The following is a 23,957-nucleotide window of genomic DNA, read 5'->3' as shown; positions in this document are numbered from 1 at the left end:
CGGCTGCCCCAATACATACTTATTCTGACATGGACAGTGGTAAAACACAGCACAGTGTGAACACAGTTTAAAGGCCACATGTGCTCCTTATGGAAATGGACAGAGGACTAAAGCTGGAACTGAGCCATATACAATTCCAGCCAAACATAATGTAATATGTTGTTTCAGGAGTAAGGAAGGTAGAATTGTAATTGTGTTAGCTTTTGAGTTAAAACATACCCATAACAAAAACTTTCAGAGATAATTTTGGATATAAAGATGTCTTCTGAATGATTAAACATTATTACAGATCATGGATTATCTACCACCTCACGGTTTCAAACATGCAACATATGAATTGTATGATTTTTAAAAGATCCAGATTGCCAATCCAGCCATATTCAATCAGAAGACACCAGTGTGTTTTGGATCATTTGAAGGCCACCCAAGTGAAATGACTTAATCAAGATATGGTAAAATAGCAGCTTTATTATATTACACTGAATAAGTATTAATGACATTAATTTAAAAATGCACCTGTTCAAACAAACTGATAATTAAACACAATGGCTGAAGTCATCCAAAATTGGCAAGGATTACCTCCAAGAACCAATACAGCCTTGTAACATACTAAAAGCACTGGAACTGTTGGCACACAAATCTTTTTTTTCTGTCAGTATTTAACTATAAGTGATAGGTGAAATACATCTTAACAGTGTATAAATAAAACAAACCAATCACCTCAGTCACTTGAATAATCAAAATAATGTAAACAAATATGATTAAACAGAAAAAAACCTGACTGATGCACACAAATCTGAAGGGAAAAACTAGGCCAAATCCAACACCAGTTCTCAATGTAGAAAAAGAGAAACAATGAAATATTACAATTAAATATTAAAACTGCCTCCTCAGGAGTGGTCAAGAGAATATGAACCATCAGGGACATTCCAAGGGTCATTCTACTGACATACCTTAGCAAGACATAAATGAGGTAGAGATTTTTATTTTTAAAATTATATTCTCAAAGAGAAAAAAATATTTGGCTAGATACTATATATGTGTAAGTCAGCAATGAATCCTCACCAGTATACACACATGGTCAAAACCTGACTAGGACACATGCCAATCCCTTAATGTAGAAAAGGCAACATAAACATACAAGCACAAATATTTAAGTACAAACATATATAAAAAAAACACTTGACAGGCGAAACATCGTGGGCAAGACATATCCAGCATGATCCATTAATGCCATCATACAATCTTGTAATAAATACTAAAATAAATAAGTCTTAGAATAATACAGGGTAGGCTTGAGAGAGAACCGTTCAGAGAGCACAGCTATGAACGTCTGTACACAAATACCAAAAAAAAAAAAAAAAAATGAGTTTGCAAACCTATTTCTGTCAGACTTCCTATGTACTTGTAACAAGTAGGTCATGTCTCTGAACATAACAAGCACACTTGGTAAGAGTTGAGAAATGTTGAGAATGATTGGGGTGGAAAAGGGGGGGGGGGGGGGGGATGGGGGGGTCATTCTCATCCAGTCATCCATGCTTTAAAGGGAGCCTCACAGGTTTCACCACAGAACAAGTCTGGCCAGCAAACATCAGAAGATTCCTTGCAATCTCTCTGTGCATAGATATAGAAAACTAACAAACATATTCAACCCTTGGTATGCCTGAAGAACTAGACACACATGGTGCTCAAAACTCACAACTCAGCATCAGCATACTGTTAATCACTGGACAGTTTAATTTAAGTCAGGTTAGTTTGGGACACTTGGACAAAAGTACCTGTATCCTGCCAGAATCATAGGTTACATGATGCATGATGGTTATCTGCGCTTGTTTAGTTTAGATTTTTATCTGAAACGTTTCCCCTAAATATACAGCTATATGAGCCAGTTAAAGGCCTTGTATTAACATTTATAGTACATTTGGGAGATTAATGTAGTCACTGGCTGTGTGTTACTGGTGCGCCACACAGTGCAGAGGACATCAGAGAAGATTGCCACATAGGCCACAATCTCTCGGCACTTCCGTAATCATTAGCAAGCTACAGAATGATCTATGCACATTGAGGGAGATATGATGCCAGACCAAACCTTTGTGTTAAAAAAACAACATGACACACCTCCGAAACACAACAGTGAAGACTCCATTCTCACAGACAAAAAGCATTGCCTAAAAGGTCTACTCATCCTTAGTAGCCTTACCATCCTTAGCCGACTTCCCTTTCAAGCCCTTGAGGTAGGTCTGGTAGAAGAATGAGGCAAAGAGCACCAGATAGCTAAGGTACATGAGCGAGGCCCACACAATGTTGTCCAGGTACGACGGGCAGCCCTCATCCTGCATCCAACGGTAAACCAAGCCGACCACAGTCAGGCCCATGGCCATTTGGGCAATCTGGGCGGACGTGATGACCATGGCGAAGGGCTTGGGAATGCGGTAGCCAGCCGCACGGGCCGCATAGTAGCTGTACATCAGCGCATGCACGGTGTAATTCATGGTCATGAACCAGCCTCCGCCGGCCACCTGGTCTTTGTAGGAGTACCAGGAGTAGAGCAGCACGGTGATGTGGTGGTACCAGTGCAAGAAGATGAGCCGCTGTTTACGGAGCACTATGAAGGCTGTGTCGCCTGAAGGACATGAGAAAAAGAAGAAAAAAACCCACAACAAACAAGACCATTAAAATTAGTCTAAGACATAAACTCGTGTCCATGTTTGTAAATCTATCAGTGTGTTTAATGGGCTTGTATCAAGTGTGCTTACCCAGTTCCGGAGCTTTGCTAAGAACAAAGGCATAGGCCCAAAATCTGGTGATTGGTCCATTGTAGAAGCTCTGGTCACAGACTGACTGCTTAAAGCCATAGGTGTGAAGAATGTAAAGCATGTATATCCCAGTTCGGACAGCTCCAACAATGCTGTACAAAGAAAAGAAAACTATGATGACAAAACTGGCCATAGAGTTTATTTCAGCTGTTGGTGAATCTCTTTAATCATCCTGAAGAGACGGTTTTATACGTTTTTTTCCCCAGAAGGGGAAAAATGAGTTCAGACAAAATTTAACCTTTACGTTGTGCAACATAAATTTCATTCTCTGACAGACATGTACATCAAACAGGTATATCAGGTTGCTGTTTAGCCGAGACAGCATTTTGGGCTTACAACCACTTGACCCGAGGGGGTAACCATGTAAAGAAAGGCTGAGGAAGGGATTTGGTCACCTGTAATGGGGGAAACCAAACTCCTCAATGTAACAAAAGTGCCTCAATTTTTCCTCCTCTAAACTGGACAGGGCCATTGTTTTAAGTAGTGACACATTCATGTTTTGCTTTGGTTACCTAGCTGTCTGTTTTGGAGGTGGTTCCCTTGGCATGTTCAACAATCAACCATGAAGAAGCTGACATGGTTGCTATGTTACACCCCCTGCCATTATGGGATACTGAAAATGGGTGTGACAAAAATAAACATGGCGCAATAAACCTTTATGGGGGAAGAGAACAGACAAAATGGGGATTTTGTACTGCAAGCCTATTTATTTATATGGAATAATGACCCATCAACATAGTACGTCATGAATTGCTCTTTAGTCATCGTCTCTATAACATAACCTTCTGTTCCATTTTATCAGAGTTGTAGGCCTGTTTGTGGATTAGAGGCATGCACTCCTGACGAGCCCTAGTTTGTGGGTCAACCCTGCCAATGGATTAGGATTAACGGACATGGCCACAGGCTGTGCTGCAACTACTTACACACAATATAAAGCCAGAGCCAGTACAGCCACCAATGTGCATGCATCCAGATATCACACATGTACATACTCAAGAATAGCACAAGGTTACGAACATCAGAGAAATCCCCTCATGCCTAGTCAGGGAAACCTTTTGTCAACTCCATCAAACTATTCAGCACCCAGTCTGCCAGCTGATACTGAGTTTCTGACGTGTGTGGGGCCACTTTGCTGGTTTAGTTCCACTCACCTGAAAATGGCCAAACTCATTGACCACAGGATCAGAGGTTTGCGGAGGTCAAGTTTCTGTCTGTCCCTCATGAAGTGCTGTCCCCCAAACACCAGCGCCGCATATAGGCCACAGAATACAAAAGCATGACTCCTGGAAAACGTTTGAAAGAAGTCATCAGTTAGGAGAGGTTTTCAGAAAACTTGATATATCTGCATCGACACGGTTAGAATAGTCAGCACATCATACAAATACACAAGTGATTTCAAATTTAGCGATAATAAGCTAGTGCCTCGTGTTTATTGGGGGGTTGAGGAATAATTGACTAAAAAGTAGGCCTTGCCTAAATTAGGCTTCACCTATAACTTGGAAACATCTTAACTAAAAGACGATATCTGTCATTTACAGGCTATCAACCACGGCACTTCTGTAGTTTCATCATAAACGTGATGGGGAAATCAAGTGACACGTGTGATGCGGACACTGTAACTTACTTAGAGCTCCGAACGCAGGGAGGTAAACGCACGGACGCTGGACTTACCAGTTCTCCTGCATCCATTCGATAGCCAACCTTTCATCAAAGTGTCTTTCGAAGTTGTACTCGGAAAGAGTTAACTGTTGATAATTATCCGTTTCATTCATGTTAAACTTGTGTTGGCAGCAGAAGAGTGAAAGAGTAGTTTGAAGCTGTGATCACGCCGATGTTAACTGAAGACAAATTCCTGCCGGTATGCCTCAATTGGTTTGTCTCTTCTGACCAGAGGAAGAAATATCTGGCACCTGAGAGGTGGCTCAGCCAAATTATCGGTTGTGGCTGATGATGTAATATCTCCTCCCTCCTTGGGGTGGATCTAAGGTTTCTTGGTTTCACTCAGCAAGTATTACTAGAATTTAGTAATGACATCATCGCGGTTAGTGATCTTTTGAAAATGAACGAATGAATGAATACATAAATAAAATAAACCCCTACTATTATGTTTAATTCATATTTGTAAACGACAAGAGCTATCACAAGTGGTTGAATACACCAGGCTTGTGTCGTGTGGCTAATCTAGTACAACCTAGTGTTGTCACTTTTCCAAGATTGTGCAGCCTTGGTTGGTTCGTTTTTGGTTTAAAAAAAAAATGTAAGCCTACAATTTATCAAGAGCAGAGTGATAATTTGTTTTTCTAATCAGTTAAATATTGTTAATTATGCTAGGTTAAATATTGGCCACTTAACTAGGCCTATAATATATTTTCAGGGTAAAATTATTTTGTCAAACATCAGGTTGAAGAATCTGCTGAAATTGAAGGCATCTATGTGAACCCAGTTGACTTACACAATGTTTGCTATGTGAATGGATGCAGAGATCTTTGTGAAATCTGTGTGCATAGTTTCCCTGAAGTCCTTGCTTAACCTTATTACAGACAGAACAAAATATGTGTATAGGTCCTATACAAAAATGTCATCTGTCCAGTCTGCACATATCTCAAGGCTCAATAGCCGATCAGATTTTCTCTCTCACAACATGGTTTCTGTGGTTCTCCTTCAACTCTACCAATGGCTAGCTTCAATCAGTATCAGCAGCAGACATTTGTCATAAGTAAAGCTACCCTCCCTCAGAACATTCAGCTAATTGGAAAACATGTGGGTCCCTTACAGATGCTGACACAACATCCTAGAATGATCAGACACAGGTGATCTGCACATTGCAATGACACATGCATGAGATTTTGTAAAAGTCCTGCTTTTAGAAGAGATCTTCAACACTGGCTGTTGACCAGGTGAGTATCAGATATAAATCTGTGAATGAAATGTCCTGTAGCCTCAACATGAAATGGTGACATAAATATTTTGGGTCTCCCATAGCTGCCTACAAAGATGTGGATACTCATATACTGTATTTACAGATTGTTCTAACAATGAATACTAGTAGGAAATCAAAGGTTGTTTCTGATTAGTCAATAGTTCAGTTGACACAATCAGGGCTTGGTATAATCCACAGGATTGAGAAAAAAGATGTAATTTCATAACAAACAGTTATAGTCATAGCCATGTGTATAGGCTAGGCCTACCGTATGGATCTATAGAGCCATTTCCTCTTGTTTAACTGCCTATGACATTTAAGCAAACAAAGGAGAACATATAAAGTCTGTCATGCAGGTAGTCTTCATGCAACAACGCTTATTGATATTTGGTGATCTTGGACCAACAACATTCTACATAATAATTACAGCTCTGGTTGTCGTCACGTAAAAATATAAACACTATAAAATGTGTCTTTTTTATTTGATAAATATAAAAAAATGTACAATTAAAAAAATCCATTCAGTCACCCTACCGAGTGTGATTTACAGTTGAGTGCCCCCTCTTCTGGACAGATATAGTACTACAGTTGAATATTTTTTGAATATTTTCTGTCAGCCCAACTCCTCTCATCTGGCAGATGCTTCAGACAACCTCTGGTCTAGAGACCTTACAAGTTGAGGATGCCAACCATACCTGGACTTGTTTATATATTTGTTTATACAGTGTGCTGACATCTCATGTTTGTTTGTGTAAAGTGTGTGCTTGTTGTGATCTATCTATGTAAAGTGTCTGTGTAATGCAAGGCCGTAGTTCATGATGTCAAAATTGGGGGGCCATGCAAAAATATTCTTAAAAATCACAAACAAGTCATTAGTTAAGTCAGTAAATTAGGGTATTCCAAACTTTTGGCGGGCATAGGCGTGGATGAATTATGAACCCCTAGGCACAGATGCAAAAAGTCCTCCCCAGTTAAGATAGAGGCCCTCCCCAGTTAAGATAGAGACCCTTACAATATACATTTTGGAGACAAATGGAGTCATACCACAGGTCTATGTCCAGGGATGGATTACTGAATGGGCCTACTGGGCCCAAGAGCTCAGGGGGCCCTGAAGCCCAAGACTCTGTGTGAAGTTGCTTCTCCGCCCTTTCCACAAAACTCACCAGAAGTCATCATTTAAAAGAAATGACAAACTAGAGTATCTTTGTTAACCTCTATATTACACAGAATGCAATGCCTCTTTGTCTAATTACTTACGCCTGAAGACTTTTTTAAACTAAGGCTTATAGCCTAATAAGATTTAGATTATTTTGATTTTGATTTTATTATGTTGGCGGCTAATCACACAATGTTAAGGTAGTTTGAAAGGGACAGGATTCAGGATAGGCTACTAAGACAGGCCCCACTTCTGTCTGACTCACCTCACATTACCCTGCATTATAGGCTGGTTAGGACAATTCTAAGGGCCCAGCACTGACAAGGGTTAGGACGATTCTATGGCCCCCCCATAGACACATTGGACACAAATTATCTACCTGTACGAATGCATTATTTTTGTTGCAAGACGCACAAATTCAGCAATTAAAATAAAAGGTCACTACGTTTCACTTTCGCCATTATTGCGAGAAAATAGGCTACAATATTACAATATGGAAAATGCTTCAAAGTTCCCTTTGAGTCTTAACATTATCAATAGAAGTTCAAATAACACTCGTATTCTATTTTCAACTGTTGGAACTGTAGGAACTGTAGAAGAGGTATAAAAATAGTGTTTTGTAGCGGCGAAATGACATGCCCGCATCACTTCCAGGCTAAGGAGTTTTGACTAAAAACGGTAACATCGAACTTTCTCAAAACACATCCGAATGACATGATTTGGATGTCAACTCAACGTATGTACTCCCAATCATCCGTAAATTGATCTAAAGTGCATTTTACTCCGGATAATTCCTTTAAAGTTTTCAATGACATACGCCTCAACATAGATTCAGGTAAAACATCCGTCCTAGTGCTACTGGACCTTAGTGCAGCATTTGACCCTGTGATCACAATATTTTACTACACAGACTAGAACACTGGGTTGGATTTACAGGCATAGTTATCAGCTGGCTAAAATCATATCTACAAGAAATGAGCTTCTTTGTTGCCATCGGAAACTATACCTCAACACCAACGTCCTTGAGCTGTAGTGTTCCCCAGGGGTCGATCTTGGGGCCACTATTATTCAACCTCTATATGCTCCCACTTGGACAAATCATCCAAAATAACTTGATTTCATATCATAGCTATGCAGATGACACACACATTTACTTGGTCCCCTTGAATCTATGTGTCATTGTATAGAACAAATCAACACCTGGATGTCTCAAAATTTTCTTCAGCTGAACAAAGAAAAAACTGAAGTAATTATATTTGGTAAAAAGGAGGAAAGACTTAGGGTTGCCACTCTCCTTGACACAAAAGGGTTGAAGGCAAAGGATACTGTTGAAAATCTTGGTGTATTAATTGACAGTGATCTAAATTTCAACAGCCACATGAAAGCGATAAACTAAATCAGCTTTATACCACCTCAAAAATATTGCCAAACTTAGAGGGCTGATGTCAAAACATGATTCAGAAAAACTCATTCATGCATTTATCTCCAGCAGGGTTGATTACTGCAATAGACTGTTCACAGGCCTTCCTAAAAAGACTATTAAACAGCTTCAGGTGATACAAAATGCAGCAGATAGGATTCTAACCAAAACTAAAAGAACTGACCACATTACTCCATTTCTTAAGTCCCTGCACTGACTTCCAATAAGTCACAGAATTGACTTTAAAGCACTGCTGCTTGTTTATAAATCAGTAAATGGAGCAGGATAGTTTTAAATCTAGACTTAAGACCAAACTGTTCTCAGATGCTTTCTGCTAACTGCGCTGAGTTCTGGCAAATTCTGAATCTGCCTTGATTATTCTACCTTGTCTTTTATTACTTTCATTACTACTTTTGCCTTTTTTTGTTTTTTTGCTTATTAATTATTCTTTATTTTCAAATGATTTTACCTTGTGTGTTTTATGTTTTCTTTTTATTATGATCTTTATTATTATTCTTTACTTTTTAAACTATTCTTTGACTATTGCCCTTCTATGCTTTTATCAGCTATTCCTGTTTGCTTTTGTTTATGTAAAGCACATTGAATGACCTCTGTGTATGAAATGTGCTATATAAATAAAGTTTGGGGTGACCAGAGGGTCTGGGCGAAAATAATGAAAACATTTTTTTCACCAATATTAGCTTTTGAGATGTCTTGAGATGAGCTTTAAAAAAACGGGACATTTTTTTTCTTTTTCTTTTTTTTTGGGGGGGGGGGGGGGGGGGGGGTTGTCAGTGTTTGCACAGAATCAGTGTTTGCATATTTATGTTTCATACACTCCTTGCAACACTGCATGATTAGCATTTCGGTTGTTACATTACCAAAAAATATATACGCATGAAGGTATCCCACCTGCTGCCTTCCTCCAAAACTCCAAAGCTGCTCCAAAGATTATGTTCCAAGGACACAATTTGCCTATTGTGTATCAACAACACTCAATAACAGTTATAATGTGATGTGTTAAACACCACATTTCTTCTAACAATTTGACAAACTAGGCTATTTAACTAGCCCGCTTGCTTACGAGACTTAGTGCCTATGCAGTGTGCACCCGCTTCCTTTTTTGGGTTTTGGGTTGCCAGGTTTTATGACAAAAGGGTTGAAATTGAAAGTAAGTCATTGTGTAGGCCAGGGGTGTCAAACATAAGGCCCGGGGGCCAGATCAGGCCCACCAGCAGGTTTCATACGATAGTTAGATAAGATATTCACATCCAGTTGTCTTTAACAATGTGTAATAAGCAATTTCTGTAATAAATTGATTAAAACAAGCACTACAAACCATCATCAGGAAGAAGAGGCCAAAAAACTGATATGGAAGTAGGGTGTTTCAAGAGAGACAGAGCAGGATATGATGGCAGTAGATGATTTGTACTTGTTTGTGATATAATAAAGGAGTATATCACCAAACAACACTGATACCAGTGCAGATAAATGATAATGACCATTTACAGTGACGCCCCCCACGAGGTCTCATTCCAACAAATCTGGCCCACTGCCTAAAATGAGTTTGATACCCCTGGTGTAGGCTATTGTGTAGGGTGTATATCATACTCAATTTGGCAACCCGGGAAATGTCAGACTAACAAAAAAAATAAATGGATCCGTGATTTTAAAATTAAGTTTGATGGTAATGCAAATTCTGTGAGTTTCTCGGGAGAAATAACAAAACGGGAGGGCGAGATGACCGTGAAATACGGGAGAAACCCGGGACAAACGGGAGTGTTGGCAGGTATGTGACAAACAGGCAGCATTTTAATGCCTCTGTCATATTTCATATTTGTTAAATAAACCACAGTGAAACATTAACTGCAGCCATTGGTCAATTCATCTATAGGTTATCTGACAGCCCAGTGTGAAAGGCGCAAGCAGCACAACATTGTTTATTTTTGCAGCCAATCACTGCTGTTGTTTTATTTTATTGATTTGATTTTAGTCATGGAGGCTAGATTTGAAGCCGGAGATAAAATCCAACGGGCCACATTCGCCCCGCAGGCCAATAGTTGAATAGCCCTCTCCTAGAGCTTTTGAGATATTGCCACTGCTCCAACACTGAAAGGCACTTTTAGAATTCTTGGATCAAGCCAGGTTCAACGTGGCATATTCCACTGTCTGCTCACGTTGGTGACCGCACCAGAGCAAGCACACTTTGCAGTTCATCTGGAAATACATTCTAGTTATTCCTTTCAGCCCACTTTTTTGGCCAGCTCCTGCCCTTAGTACTTTTGAGATATCGACACCGTTCCAGCTCTAAAATGTCCGGCCGGTGTAAGTTGCTCGCGGAGATGGCATCACTGACCTTTGACTGACCATCACTGACCTTTTGGCATCAAGCAGTGTGACCCTATGACGTCAATTTCCGCCATATTGGATTTCCGCCATATTAGATTTTAGCGAAAGCCAAACTAGGTCACAAATTTTGTCCGATCTTTACAAACACTTTATATCATCTTCAGACCATGCCTCACAGAAGTTGTATAAAGGATTTTTGATATTCGAAAGCGTTCACCCATCACAACCAATCAAAATCAGTCACGAAGCTGCCAAAGGAAGCAGGTTCATATCTCAGCAAAACCTTCAGATATCAAAACCAAACTTCGTACATAGACTTGGGACTCGATTGTGAAGACGCGCAAAAAAACTTATGCCATATGACCTTTGGGGAACGCTGCAACTACCAAAAATGTATTTTGGTGTTTTGGATGTGTCAATGCATAGGACTTTTGATCCATATAATAGCCTGATGTTGGATACTATTGGACTCTGGGAACTATTGAGAGGATACACATACAGTTTAAAAAAATATTTAAAAAAACAACAACCATAACTCATCTGACATACCCACTTTTCCATATCAATCCACCTACTGCGATACTTCTACCATGTGACTGCAGTAATGCATTGCCGGTGTACACATTCTCTTCTCTACCTTGTCATGCTCTGCAATTCCATGTCCTGCTACAGGCTATGTGAAGGATGTATGTATGTATGTGAAGGAACACATTCACTATTTAAAGCTGACATAACAGTCATTTTCACAGTCATGGTGTTTGACTCTCACTTATAACTACTCTTTAATTTTCATGATAGAGTATTATTCAAAATTTTGTAGCCTACATAAGTATATGCAAATTCATATATTTACAGAAAATTACGTATTATTGTGTTGTTTTGTGGTGTTTAAATACTTGGTCGACTACGTCACATTGGGGTAGCAGCGGGCATTTTACCGGTACGCTAAAGGAAGATACAGCGATTAATAATGGGAACACAGTAAGCGTCAAAAGGAGATAAGAACACAAATGTACCGTGATACGAGCAAATGTGAGTTGTTTTTCACAACGACGAGATGTACAAGAAGGCAACGGAGCATTACTTAAACATATGCAGACACCCCATTCTAATTCCGGTACCCTAGAATGACGTCTCCTTCAGCTGGAGGAGAAACAGGGGGAAGCATATCTTCATCTGAAGGAGAAACTGCTTGAAACAAGTCTTTTAATTTGTTATTATTACTTGTTATCTACGTTATTACTTCAAAATCGTTTTTTTAAAAAGTTATTTTTTTTGCCTGTAATTACATCGTGTGTGTATCGCCGTAAGAAAATGTGTGTGTTCACTTCAGCTGATTTTGGCTTGGTTTTCACTCTGACATACACCATCAACTGTGAGTCCTTAAAGAGATGTGTGCCTCTCCTAATAATGTCCAGTGAATTAATTTAGGCACAGGTGAACTCCAATCAAGTTGTAGAAGCATCTCAAAGTCCTTGTAAGATTGTAATATTTGTAATATTTTTTATTACTCAGCTAATGAGCCCAGGTCTGGTGGACCCACTACATTATAAGGTTTTTAAATCAACACAGCCTTAACAATGTATCAGGTGTTTACTTTAGCTCAATTACCAATGATATAGACATCATTTACGGTTAAAATTTGCACATTTCCCCTGTGAGATCACATTTATTATCATTTGAATGATTTTTGTTTATTTTTTGTGAGAAAATGCAGTAAAAAAGGAAATTACATTTTGAATTCAAATGTTTTTTGATCACACTCACACACACACTTTCTCATAGACACACTCACACAAACTCACTCACACTCTCTCTCTCTCACACACACACACTCTCTCATAGACACACTCTTACACAAACACACTCAGACAATCAGGTTACAAGGTAATAGAAGCAATTCCCATTCTGTATGTGTGTTTCTTAAAAAAAGAAAAACAGACAAACGGTAGCCATGAAATCTTACACTGAATTTCCATGGTTTTAATCTTGATTATTATGAAAACTTTCCTCCTCTTATAGTAAAGCATCTGCTCTCACGAATCCATCGAATGGTCTACTGTGGTGTAGATGTGGGTGTGGAGTAGAGCAAAAATCCACTGAAAGTATGAATATTGGACTTTATACTGGCTGCAACCTGGTATCCTTTAGGGAGGCGCATGTACACCCTGTCCCCCACCTCTAGCTCCAGTAGCACCGAGTTGGAGGCATAGTCCTCATTGTCACCTTTGTCCTGCCATTCCCAAACCAGCAATACCTCCTCATTGTTCTTCATCAGCTTGACACCGATGTCTGCCTCTGCCACCCAGCTGTAGGTGGTGAAGGTAAAGAAGTAGACTCCTTTCACTGGAGCAGTGAACACCCCTGTGACACAGGAGATAAGTTGGCAAAGCTAAAAAATGAGTTAAAGGTATCCAATGCAGTTTCGTTTTATTTATTATTTTTTTTCTACTGGGCACCCTTTACAGTTGCATAGTATTTGCATTTACACAACAGTCGTAAATAACACTTGTGGTCACCTGGTTGACAAGGTAATATTACACGATTTGCGTTTTCACACAAATAGTAATTTGCTCGATTGCTATCACAGTGTTAATTTCGTCAGACAAGACAAGACGAAATATGTTCATCAACGACTTTTTGTGTCGTAGGTGATTGATAATGACTGACTGAGTGATTGATAATGACTGACTGACTCTATTATTGTGTTACATGCTCCAAATGTAAAGCACTTTGAGCTGCATTCTGTGTATGAAAGGTGCTATACAAATAAAGCTTATATTATTATTATTACAGTGTGTTGGAGCTATTTGTGGTTTAATTTTCTTTAGTATTAACATCCTTGATTTATTATCATAATTATTATTATCATTATTTGTTAACTTTAAACTGGGTTTATGTTTCTTTATTATTTGTATTATTGTTTTCCATTATGGGAGTTTAATTTAAGCTTGCGTTAATTGAATGGGCCGTCAGGTGCAAATTTACATATATGTAGGTCAAGTGGGATGGGTTGGAGAGGGCACCGGGGCATATGGTTTTTTACCAGGGATCAGAGAGGTGAACACTGAAAAAAATGGAAATAGGGGGTCTTTGATTTGACACAAATTAATTTGATATATGCAACATGATTGTTTTATATTCCGCTTGCAAACGTGTTTTAATTAAGTAGATTTCAAGAGATAATTTTGAATGCTGGATGTAGACATTTTTCTTGTGTTGATCGAAAGTGAAAATTTCAAGTTCAGACATACTCCAGAGCAGCAGGTGGCTGTAATGTGTCATTAAAACAATACATAGTAGTAGAAGAAGAAGAAGTGTTTGAAGCATGGTTTGACCGTTAAAGTTTGGATATCTATCATCAGTGACTGAAGTGGAAGAGAGAATGGCAAATCGAATTAGCCTACTGAAGGGTAAGTTTATCAACTTTATGATCATGTTATATCAGACAATAAATCTCCTAGCTGTTTTCTTACAGTATTACAGCGTTGCAAAGTTGACCCTTGATGTCTTTGTATTATTTTTTGGTCCATTTCTTTTTACCAAGTTAACGTTAGCCTAACCAACCAGTTAGCTGCATCTGTTGGGCGGTTGGAAAAATACATAAATCATAGTAAAGCTAAATTGGGGTTGGTTTGGTACAGTCCATTAATTTGATCACGTTTGAAACATAATAAGTTGTATGTGAGTGAAAAGCCTGTTAGCCTGTGTGCACCAAGTGTGTTGCCAGCAAATGGCTGCCTAAGCAAGCTAGCATAGCCACGTGGACAAAAAGCCATTTGCAAAGTTACATTATAGCATCCAAAAACGTTTAGCCCTAGGAAGTTGTCTCCCCATATGATGAAAATATGAAATATAAATATTTTGATTTGTTTGTGCAGGCAAAAAAACAGGCAGTACAGTGTACGCATACAACTTTTTTGTTACTGAGTCTAAGATGTAGTAATGTTACTGTTTGAAGTCACTGAAGTTTGATCTTTTATTTATTTATGAATTTACTGTTGATAAAATGAGTGTCTTATACACCAATAAATGGCTGTTATGCCAGATGTGTGGTGCAGTATGCGTATGTTTTGTCTGGCACTGTCGTATGTGTGATGGTATGAAACTAATTTTCTTCCTGCTAATCTTATTTCAGATCAACACGGAATTTCAAAAGAATCACAATTGTCCCACTTCAATCCAAGTTCCTGTCTCCAAGCAATGATTAAGCAAATTACTGATGTGAGTAATGCAGAGTTTTAATCATGCAAACCTTACAAAGGCTAATATTTTTGATCATGTTGATATTGATACTTCTTCACATATTGTTCTATTATTATTCTATTATTCATCACATCCTAAAATTTGTGATGATCTCGGGAAGAATAAAGTATCTATCTATCTATCTATCTATATTGTATTCGTCTAACTTTTTGTTTCTTTTTATCATATGGTCGTTTACAACAGTGGCTGACTTAAATGAAACTTGGATTAACATGCTAATCAATAATGTTTTTATTTAAGTGTGATATAGATGCTGGCCAAGTGTCTCCTGAAGGGACTCTGTATCTACACGGGGGAAGATCCTGAAAACTTTGTGCAGGAATATGTGGTATGTACATGAACATGTCTATTTTTCACATTAATTTCTCAATAGGGCTTTGTTAGAGGGTCTCATTTTCTTACTGTTATGTGCATTTGTCTGCCTAATTCAGGGCATGGATAAAGTTGATGTCATTGAAGACAACTGTTGAGGTTTATGTCCTGAGAGAACATGAGTCAAGTGAACCAGAGGACATTGGGGTCGTACTCCAAGGAATAAAGTTTTGACAGATCTACATGGCCGTTAGCTGTCACTATGATGTCGGAGTTGATAACCTCATGTACCTGCCCGTGCTTAGATACACCTTTGAGGCATTGCAAAAAATCTTCATGGAGCTGGATGAAGACAAACTCCCAAGGTTGGTTAAAGAACAACCTGTTTCGGTGAATGACTTTCCATTTTTATTTTTTGAAAAAGAAATACTGTTTTTACTATGTTGAAACCTGAAAGGACTATCAATGGCTGAGTGACCACGGGTCATGGAATCTTTTTGTGGATGTTTTTTTTATTATTATTAATTATTCATTATCTTTGTTTTAGGAACTAGAAATGTCACCTTTTGGTCAGTCATCTTTGAATCTGGTCCATCAGTCTTCAGGCCTGATCTCTCACTTTCTTTCTCTTCTCTCCCTCTCTCTCTTCCCCCTTCTCTCTCCCTCTCTCCCCTTCTCTCTCTCCTCTTCCTCTCTCACTCCTCTATCTTTCTCCTCTCCCTCTTCTCCCTGTGATGTTTGCTGCACTTTTTTCCATTTGTCAATTGCTGGATAAAAAACAATACTGTGTATTTCATGTTGCTTTCAATAAAAATTGACTACTAAACTGACTTGACTCTTTTCAGTAAAAATATGTATAACAGATGTCTGCAATTCTAGAAAAAACAGTTAAAAGACACTGTTCTGGTACTATAGGGACATCAAACTTTAAGAGTTTATTTTTTTAGCATTAATAAATGAAGTTAGAAGTACCTTTTACAATCTATTACTATTGACATGATAAAATTACTTTAGCATTACACAATACATTGGTATTACATAAATATGAAAGTATCTTCATTCAACATGATTTTTTTATGTAATACAATGTGATTTCAATTTGTAGGTTTTACAAGAAACGATTAACTAGAACAAAAGTGTAAAAATTGTGTCAGCTGGACACATTCTGATTATGTGGGACCGATGTACACATTAAAATCATGTAAATTCAAGGAACTTTTTTTTCAGTGAAGGCTGTAACTTGCTGAAATGGTGAATAAACCAACATTGAAATGCCTTTTCTGGTATGGACTTTGAATTGTTTTCCTTGACCTGCGTAAAGCCTAATCCACGGTGCAAGGATATGGCCATTTGATTTGTTTTATTTTGTTTTGTTAACGAAAGGACAAACAGCCATTACATAAAGTAAAAAACCTCCCCAGCAGTGGATACTTCTTGGATTACCTGAACAATTGTGAAAATGGACTAAGGACAATGTTTGTGCGTACTGGATTACTATTCCCACGAGGAGACGCGGGCCAAGGAGTGAAGGATTTACGGCCTGGATACAGCAAGGACTATTTCAATCCAATCCATCCCAAAGTGAAAGTTTTCTGAGGACATCATATTGGATAACGGTGACGCTACTGGAGCGCTGGATGTATCTTTCACTATTTGGATTATTGGCGCATCAAGTTTGTTGGACGTTGAAAGGCCTTCAACTTCGGGAAAAGCCCACGGGCGCGCGCATCCAGTCGCCATCACCAGCTCAAGTCTGCTGCACGGTAGGCCTATAGGTGGCTTATGCACTGTGAATCAGTTTTTAAAATTTGTGACCTTTTTTAAAAAAGTAAAGAATAAATAAAGAAAATAAACAAGAGACTGGAGACAATGTCCGACACTGCATTAAAAGCTGCCAATGAGCCACCACAGCGCGCAGCGCCAGCCACTGACATCGGCCTGCAATCTGTGCCTTTGTCTAAACGCCGCATCAGTTTTACAACAAAGGGCATGTTTTTTATACAGACTTGCCAAGAAAAGAGGACTATGAAATGCAAACAAGCTAAAATGTATATGAATCAGTTGAATGAGTTGATGCAAGCCACGGAAAATGTAAACGCTGTTAATTCCATTCTGAGTAAATTGATAACGTGTTTTGAAGAAGCCACGCAAATGCATGAATCATTTTTGTCATTGGATTTGCCAGAAGATGAGGTAGAGACGCAGACTAAATATTTTGAACAAAAAGTGGCTACCTTTTTCTAGTTTTATTGAAGAAGTAAAGAGCTGGCTATCTAATGCTGGGCACTCATATGAACCACCAAATGACGATAAACCCGCTGAAAATGATAATGACGATATTGGGCCTGAAGACAGCGCATCAAATGTTGCTGGTCCTAAAGTGAGCTCTAATGCCGGCTCTAGACTATCTAAAATATCTTCTACCAATTCAGCTAAAATTAAAGCGCAAGCAGAAAGGGCAGCATTGGTAGAACGCATGGCTGCTTTAAAAAAGAAACACCTTTTGGAGGCAAAGGAAGAAAAAATACGTTTGGAAAAGGAACAACTCCGGAGGGAACAGGAGCAGTTAAGAAGAGAAAAGGAACAACTGGCATTGGAAACTGAAATAAAAGAGACTAACGCAAAACTTGAAGTTTATAAGTTAAGTTCAGAGTGTGGCTCTAGAGTATCAGATGGCATGAACTCATATGTTGAAAAGGCCAAAATAATGTCAAATGGATTAAATCCTAATGCTGAGCAGTTTGTACCAACCCAAGGTGAATCTAACCCACCACTGAATCCTCAAGTTGTCAGACCAAAACACACTGGGATAATACAACCACCAGTTACAAATAGGCCTACTCCAACTTTCACACCACCAGCACAAAGGGCACATGATGCACAAGGAGGGCATCAAGCCCAGCCCACTCCGGACATTTTTAGCGTCATGCAACGCCAGAATGAGATCACTGCTTTGTTAGTCGAGCAAAATTCAGCCTCTGCTCTACCTATGAGGAATATACCTGTATTTGATGGTGACCCCTTGCATTTTAAATCTTTTTTGAGAGCCTTTGAAAACTGTGTTGAGAATAAAACAACAAATGTTAGTGACTGCTTGTATTTCCTGGAGCAGCACACCAGGGGCCAGCCAAGAGACCTTGTTAGAAGCTGCCAGCATCTTCCCCCTGAACATGGGTACCAAAGAGCAAAGACACTGCTCCCTGAACACTTTGGCAGTGAATATAACATTTCCTCTGCTTATATGGACAAAATTACCAACTGGCCCTCAATTAAATCTGAGGACGTAAGTGCACTGCAATCGTTTGCTTTATTCCTTCGAGGTTGTTCTAACTTAGTACAGCACATCAAATACATGAAAGAGTTGGACATGCCAGCAAACCTCAGGACTATCGTAATGAAACTCTCCTACAGGCTGCAGGAAAGGTGGAGAAATGTTGCATGTAACATTCATGAACAAACAGGTAGCAGGGCAGTATTTGTTGATCTTGTGAACTTTATTGAAAAACAAGTCAAAATTGTTTCAGACCCATTGTTTGGGAATATTCATGATCCATCTTCAGCCAACCAAGCTAAAACATCAGTTCACATGAAGCAGAGGAGAAAAGGAGGTACTTTTGCCACCAATGTTACTGCAACAAAAGATGGAGATAAATATAACAGAAAAAATATCACTCCTATTCCAGATAAGCAGATAAAATGTATATTTTGCCATTATACCAACCATGCACTGGACAAATGCTCACAGTTTAAATCAAGGACACAGCAGGACAAAATACACTTCCTAAAGGAAAAAGGGATTTGTTTTGGCTGCTTAAAGTTTGGACACACAAGCAAAGACTGCAGGAGTCGTTTGGATTGTCAAGTGTGCCATAGGAAGCATCCATCTGTCCTGCATGTGGAAAAGGATGGCGTAAAGGAAGAGACTGTGAGCCCTGCTTTACAGCAGACATGTGGACATATAGGGGCTGGAGAAGAGGACCGTACTGTTTTCCCTATTGTCGCTGTGAAAGTGAAAAGCCAAAAGAGCAACAAAATAGTGTACACATATGCCTTTCTTGAGAGGTTGGGGGTAACTGGCAAAACAGAGAACATTATACTTAGGACAATGGGGCAGATTAAAAAGGTACAAACTACTGTCGTATCTGGATTGGAGGTATCTGGTCTTGATCAAGAGGATTTTATTGAGTTACCATCTGTTCTGACACAAGCTACAATGCCAGTGTCAAGAGGGAATATCCCATGTCAAGAGGATGTTGCTAAATGGATCTACTTGAGCAGCATTAAGTTACCTGAGGTGGATTCCGACGTGGATTTGCTTATTGGCACCGATGCTCCCAAAGTACTTGAACCATGGGAGCTAATCAACAGCCAATGTGATGGACCTTATGCAGTAAGGACAAGAGTTGGTTGGGTCATAAACGGGCCTCTTCGTGGTGGAGACTCTGGAGGTAATGTCCAAACAGGCTGTACTGTTGTAACTGCTAATCACATATCAGTAGAATACTTGGAGAACATGTTAAGACAGCAGTATAATCATGATTTTAATGAAAGGACATGTGATGAACAACTGGAGATGTCAAGGGAGGACATTAAATTCATGAGCATTGTACAGAACACAACAGAGCTACAAAATGGACATTATTGCATTGACTTACCCTTCAGAGCAGAAGATCCTGTCTTTCCCAACAACCACTGCATTGCATTACAAAGACTTCAAAGCTTGAAGAGGAGATTTGCTAGAGACACTGCATTTAAACAGGAATACACAGACTTCTTGAACAACATGCTGGAGCAAGGCTACGCTGAAAGAGTACCCATAGATGAACAGGTTTCAGAGGGAAAGGTGTGGTACATTCCCCACCATGGTGTATATCATCCCACCAAAAGAAAGCTCCGTGTTGTATTTGACTGTGCATGCACATATAAAGGAACATCACTTAACTGTCAACTTCTGCAGGGCCCAGATTTAACCAACTCACTTGTCGGGGTCCTCCTCCGGTTCAGAGAAGAGCCTGTTGCTGTTATGGCTGACATCCATGCCATGTTCCACCAGGTTTTGGTTCCACACAAACATGTCAACTTTCTGCGTTTTGTCTGGTGGCCTAATGGAGATGTTGACAATGAAGCACAGGAATACAGGATGAGGGTGCATTTATTCGGAGCTGTGTTTTCACCAAGCTGCTCTAATTATGCTCTGAGAAGAGCAGCAGAGGACAATGCATGTGAGTACTCACCTGATGTCATTAATACAGTTAAATGTAATTTTTAATTGGATGACTGTCTTAAGTCCACAGCCACAGAAGAGGACGCAATACAACTGATACATGGACTGGCTTCACTCTGGGTTACTAACAGTCGTGAAGTGTTGGCATCAATTCCAAGTGACATCAGAGCTGCAAACACAAAGGAAATGGATTTGGACCAGGATCAGCTTCCCCTAGAAAGAGCACTTGGGATGGAGTGGTGTGTTGAAGGCGACACGTTCAGCTTCAGAACAGCAGTGCAAGAGCGGCCATATACCAGGAGGGGCATTTTATCTGTGGTGAGCTCTCTTTATGATCCACTTGGTTTTTTGTCCCCTTTTGTTATCCCTGCCAAGTTGTTGTTGCAGGAGCTGTGCAGACTGAACTTAAAGTGGGATGAGCCGATACCATCTGCGCTCTCCAAACGCTGGTCTAAGTGGCTCACTGACCTCCAGCATATGAGTGGATTTAAAGTGGAGCGATGCATGAAGCCTCGAAGTTTTGGGACACCTGTGAAGGCGGCACTCCATCATTTCTCAGATGCCAGTCAGGTTGGTTATGGCACAGTCTCCTACTTGAGGATTGAAAATACTGACAGTGTGCATATCTCATTTGTTGTAGGAAAAGCCAGAGTTACACCTTTGAAACAAGTCACCATTCCTCGCCTCGAGCTTGCTGCAGCTGTGCTGGCCGTTCGTGTGGATAAGATGTTGCTGAGAGAGCTTCAGTTACAACTTGAAAGGTCATTTTTCTGGACTGATAGTACTACTGTCCTCAAGTACATCTTAAATGAGACAAGTCGCTTCCACACTTTTGTTGCCAATAGAGTCTCAGTTATTAGAGAAGCCACAAACATGCAGCAATGGAGATATGTGAATACCAAAGACAACCCTGCTGATGAAGTGTCTCGCGGGCTGACGGCTAAGGAGTTTATGACTCAAAGAAAGTGGCTAAAGGGCCCCAAATTTCTGTCTTTACCTGCAAGTGAGTGGCCAATATTTGACATAGGTTCATCTTTGGTTTCTGTTGATGATCCAGAGGTGAAGAAGGAGCCAATTTAAAACAAGGCTCAAAAAATGTGTCTAAAGATAGTCCCCTGTATCGTCTTGATCCCTTCTTGGAAGATGGCACACTTAGAGTTGGCGGTCGCCTGTCTAAATCAGCATTGCCATTGGAAGTAAAGCATCCTGTGATCCTATCCAAAGATCTGCATGTTGCCCAGCTGATATTGCGTCACATTCATCAACAACTTGGACATGCTGGTGGTAATCACATGCTGAGCAAGTTAAGACAGAAATATTGGATCCTTAGTGCCAATTCTGCAGCCAGAAGAATCATCTCTGAGTGTATAGTATGCAGACGTTACAGAGGAAGGCTGGGTGAGCAGAAAATGTCAGACCTGCCTGAAGAGAGAGTCTTGCCAGACAAAGCACCTTTTACAGATGTGGGAGTGGATTATTTTGGACCACTTGATGTAAAAAGAGGACGAACCATTCTGAAAAGGTATGGAGTAATCTTTACCTGTTTGAGTAGCCGTGCTGTCCATCTTGAAGTGGCATGTTCTCTTGATACAGACTCCTGCATAAATGCTGTCAGAAGATTCATTTGCAGAAGAGGTCCTGTGGCGAGTATAAGGTCAGACAATGGCACAAATTTTATTGGCGCAAAGAAAGAACTAAGACGAGCACTGGCTGCGTTAAATCAATCAAAGATGGAGAGTACCTTTGTCCAAGAGGGAGTGAAATGGAGATTCAACACACCAGCGGCCTCACATCAAGGTGGCGTGTGGGAGCGCTTGATACGCTCAGTACGAAGTGTACTTACCTCTGTTGTTGGGCAGCAAACTCTGGATGAGGAGGGTCTGCAGACTCTGTTTTGCGAGGTAGAGGCGATATTAAATGACAGGCCAATCACAAGAGTTTCAGATGATCCTAATGATTTGGAGGCGCTCACTCCCAATCACATCCTCCAGCTAAAAGGGAAGCCCATCTTGCCACCAGGTTTGTTTGAGCCATCTGATCTGTACATTAGGAGAAGGTGGAGACAAGTACAGTATATCGCCGAGCTCTTCTGGAAAAGGTGGACATCAGAATATCTACTGGTGATGCAAGAGAGACAAAAATGGGTGAGACCGAAGAGGAGCTTTTGTTTAGGGGATATTGTCACCATTGCTGATGCCACAGCTCCAAGAGGCTCCTGGATGATGGGCAGAGTGTTGAGTACCTTATCTGACTCCAGAGGCTTGGTCCGCTCTGTGAGGGTCCAAACGAAGACCAGCATCTTGGAGAGATCTGTTACCAAGCTCTGTCTCCTCCTTGAGGCTGTCCCCTGAAAGTCTCTTCTCTCGCTCTCTCTTTCTCTCTCTCTCTTTCTCTCTTTCTCTGTCTTTCTCTTTTTTTCTTCCCCTCCTCCTCCTCTATCTATTTGATTTGTTTCAGATGTCCAAGTGTCCCTGAGGAGAGAAGAAGACCTGAAGATTCTTAGTAGTGTAGCTTAGAAATAGCTCTTATGCTTACGCTGAATGTAATTGTGGGATTTCATATTCACAATTAGGGGCTGGGTTGTTGGAGCTATTTGTGGTTTAATTTTCTTTAGTATTAACATCCTTGATTTCTTATTATAATTATTATCATTATTTGTTAACTTTAAACTGGGTTTATGTTTCTTTATTATTTGTATTATTGTTTTCCATTATGGGAGTTTAATTTAAGCTTGCGTTAATTGAATGGGCCGTCAGGTGCAAATTTACATATATGTAGGTCAAGTGGGATGGGTCGGACAGGGCACCGGGGCATATGGTTTTTACCAGGGATCAGAGAGGTGAAGGCTGTGTTTGCTGGCTGTAACTTGCTGAAATGGTGAATAAACCAACATTGAAATGCCTTTTCTGGTATGGACTTTGAATTGTTTTCCTTGACCTGCGTAAAGCCTAATCCACGGTGCAAGGATATGGCCATTTGATTTGTTTTATTTTGTTTTGTTAACGAAAGGACAAATAGCCATTACACAGTGCATGAAAAAATGCACTGTACTGTTCTTCCTATGCTTCTTCTTCTTCGTCTTCTTCTTCTTATTATTATTCTTCTAACGCAGTTAATGCAGCTTCAACCGTTTAACATAGAAACTTCATTCAAACTATGTTACGTAGGTCTTAGGACATCTGGGCTTTGTATTTTTCATCTTTGTAACTTTTATACTTTTTAAACTATTTATTAAAAACTACTCAAAATGTTCCCATAGACTTAACATTGGGCTGATGACATCACAATGGGCTAATTAACTTGATTTGCACCTGTTTCAACTTCCAGCTGCTCATCTAGGCCCCATCAAAGAGCAAGTTCAACTGATTGCACCTGTATCAACTGCTTTCTGCTGAACTAGGCCAACTCTCTCTGTGTCTCTCCATTCTACAAGGATATAAGGCACATTTCATCCAACTTTCTATCCATTCATCCTCTTCAAACCATTCACTCAT

The 23,957-nt window shown here is 39.8% G+C and overlaps 2 protein-coding genes and 1 long non-coding RNA gene across 3 annotated transcripts in view; 1 reads left to right on the top strand and 2 right to left on the bottom strand.

Annotated features, from left to right (window-relative positions):
* Positions 1 to 448: 448 nt before the first annotated feature.
* LOC143124046 (very long chain fatty acid elongase 6-like) lies at positions 449 to 4,727 on the bottom strand. Its single transcript, XM_076285310.1, has 4 exons — positions 4,488 to 4,727; positions 3,968 to 4,099; positions 2,757 to 2,908; positions 449 to 2,623 (listed from the first exon to the last, which is right to left on the bottom strand). The coding sequence occupies exons 1-4, from the start codon at positions 4,586 to 4,588 to the stop codon at positions 2,178 to 2,180; spliced, it is 831 nt and encodes a 276-aa protein (XP_076141425.1). The 5' UTR covers positions 4,589 to 4,727; the 3' UTR covers positions 449 to 2,177.
* Positions 4,728 to 12,682: 7,955 nt separating this feature from the next.
* LOC143124732 (uncharacterized) overlaps positions 12,683 to 23,957 on the bottom strand; it is a 40,136-nt gene continuing 28,861 nt past the window's right edge. The window contains exon 8 of the mRNA XM_076286441.1: positions 12,683 to 13,025. Within this exon, the coding sequence (XP_076142556.1) occupies positions 12,718 to 13,025 (308 nt within the window). The 3' untranslated portion in view covers positions 12,683 to 12,717. The remainder of the gene's footprint in view (positions 13,026 to 23,957) is intronic.
* On the top strand, positions 13,975 to 16,065 carry LOC143124822 (uncharacterized). Its single transcript, XR_012987100.1, has 4 exons — positions 13,975 to 14,074; positions 14,800 to 14,885; positions 15,168 to 15,255; positions 15,359 to 16,065. It is a non-coding gene; the product is annotated as an uncharacterized LOC143124822 (long non-coding RNA).

This window comes from Alosa pseudoharengus, unplaced genomic scaffold (assembly GCF_046254945.1).
Source record: "Alosa pseudoharengus isolate Yale_2024_CS ecotype anadromous, Long Island Sound unplaced genomic scaffold, YU_APseudo_1.1 YU_APseudo_1.1_scf_15, whole genome shotgun sequence".
In the NCBI taxonomy this organism is placed as follows: Eukaryota; Metazoa; Chordata; class Actinopteri; order Clupeiformes; family Clupeidae; genus Alosa; species Alosa pseudoharengus.
The sequence above is the reverse complement of the archived record's forward strand: the minus strand, read 5'-3'. Positions and strand labels throughout refer to the sequence as shown.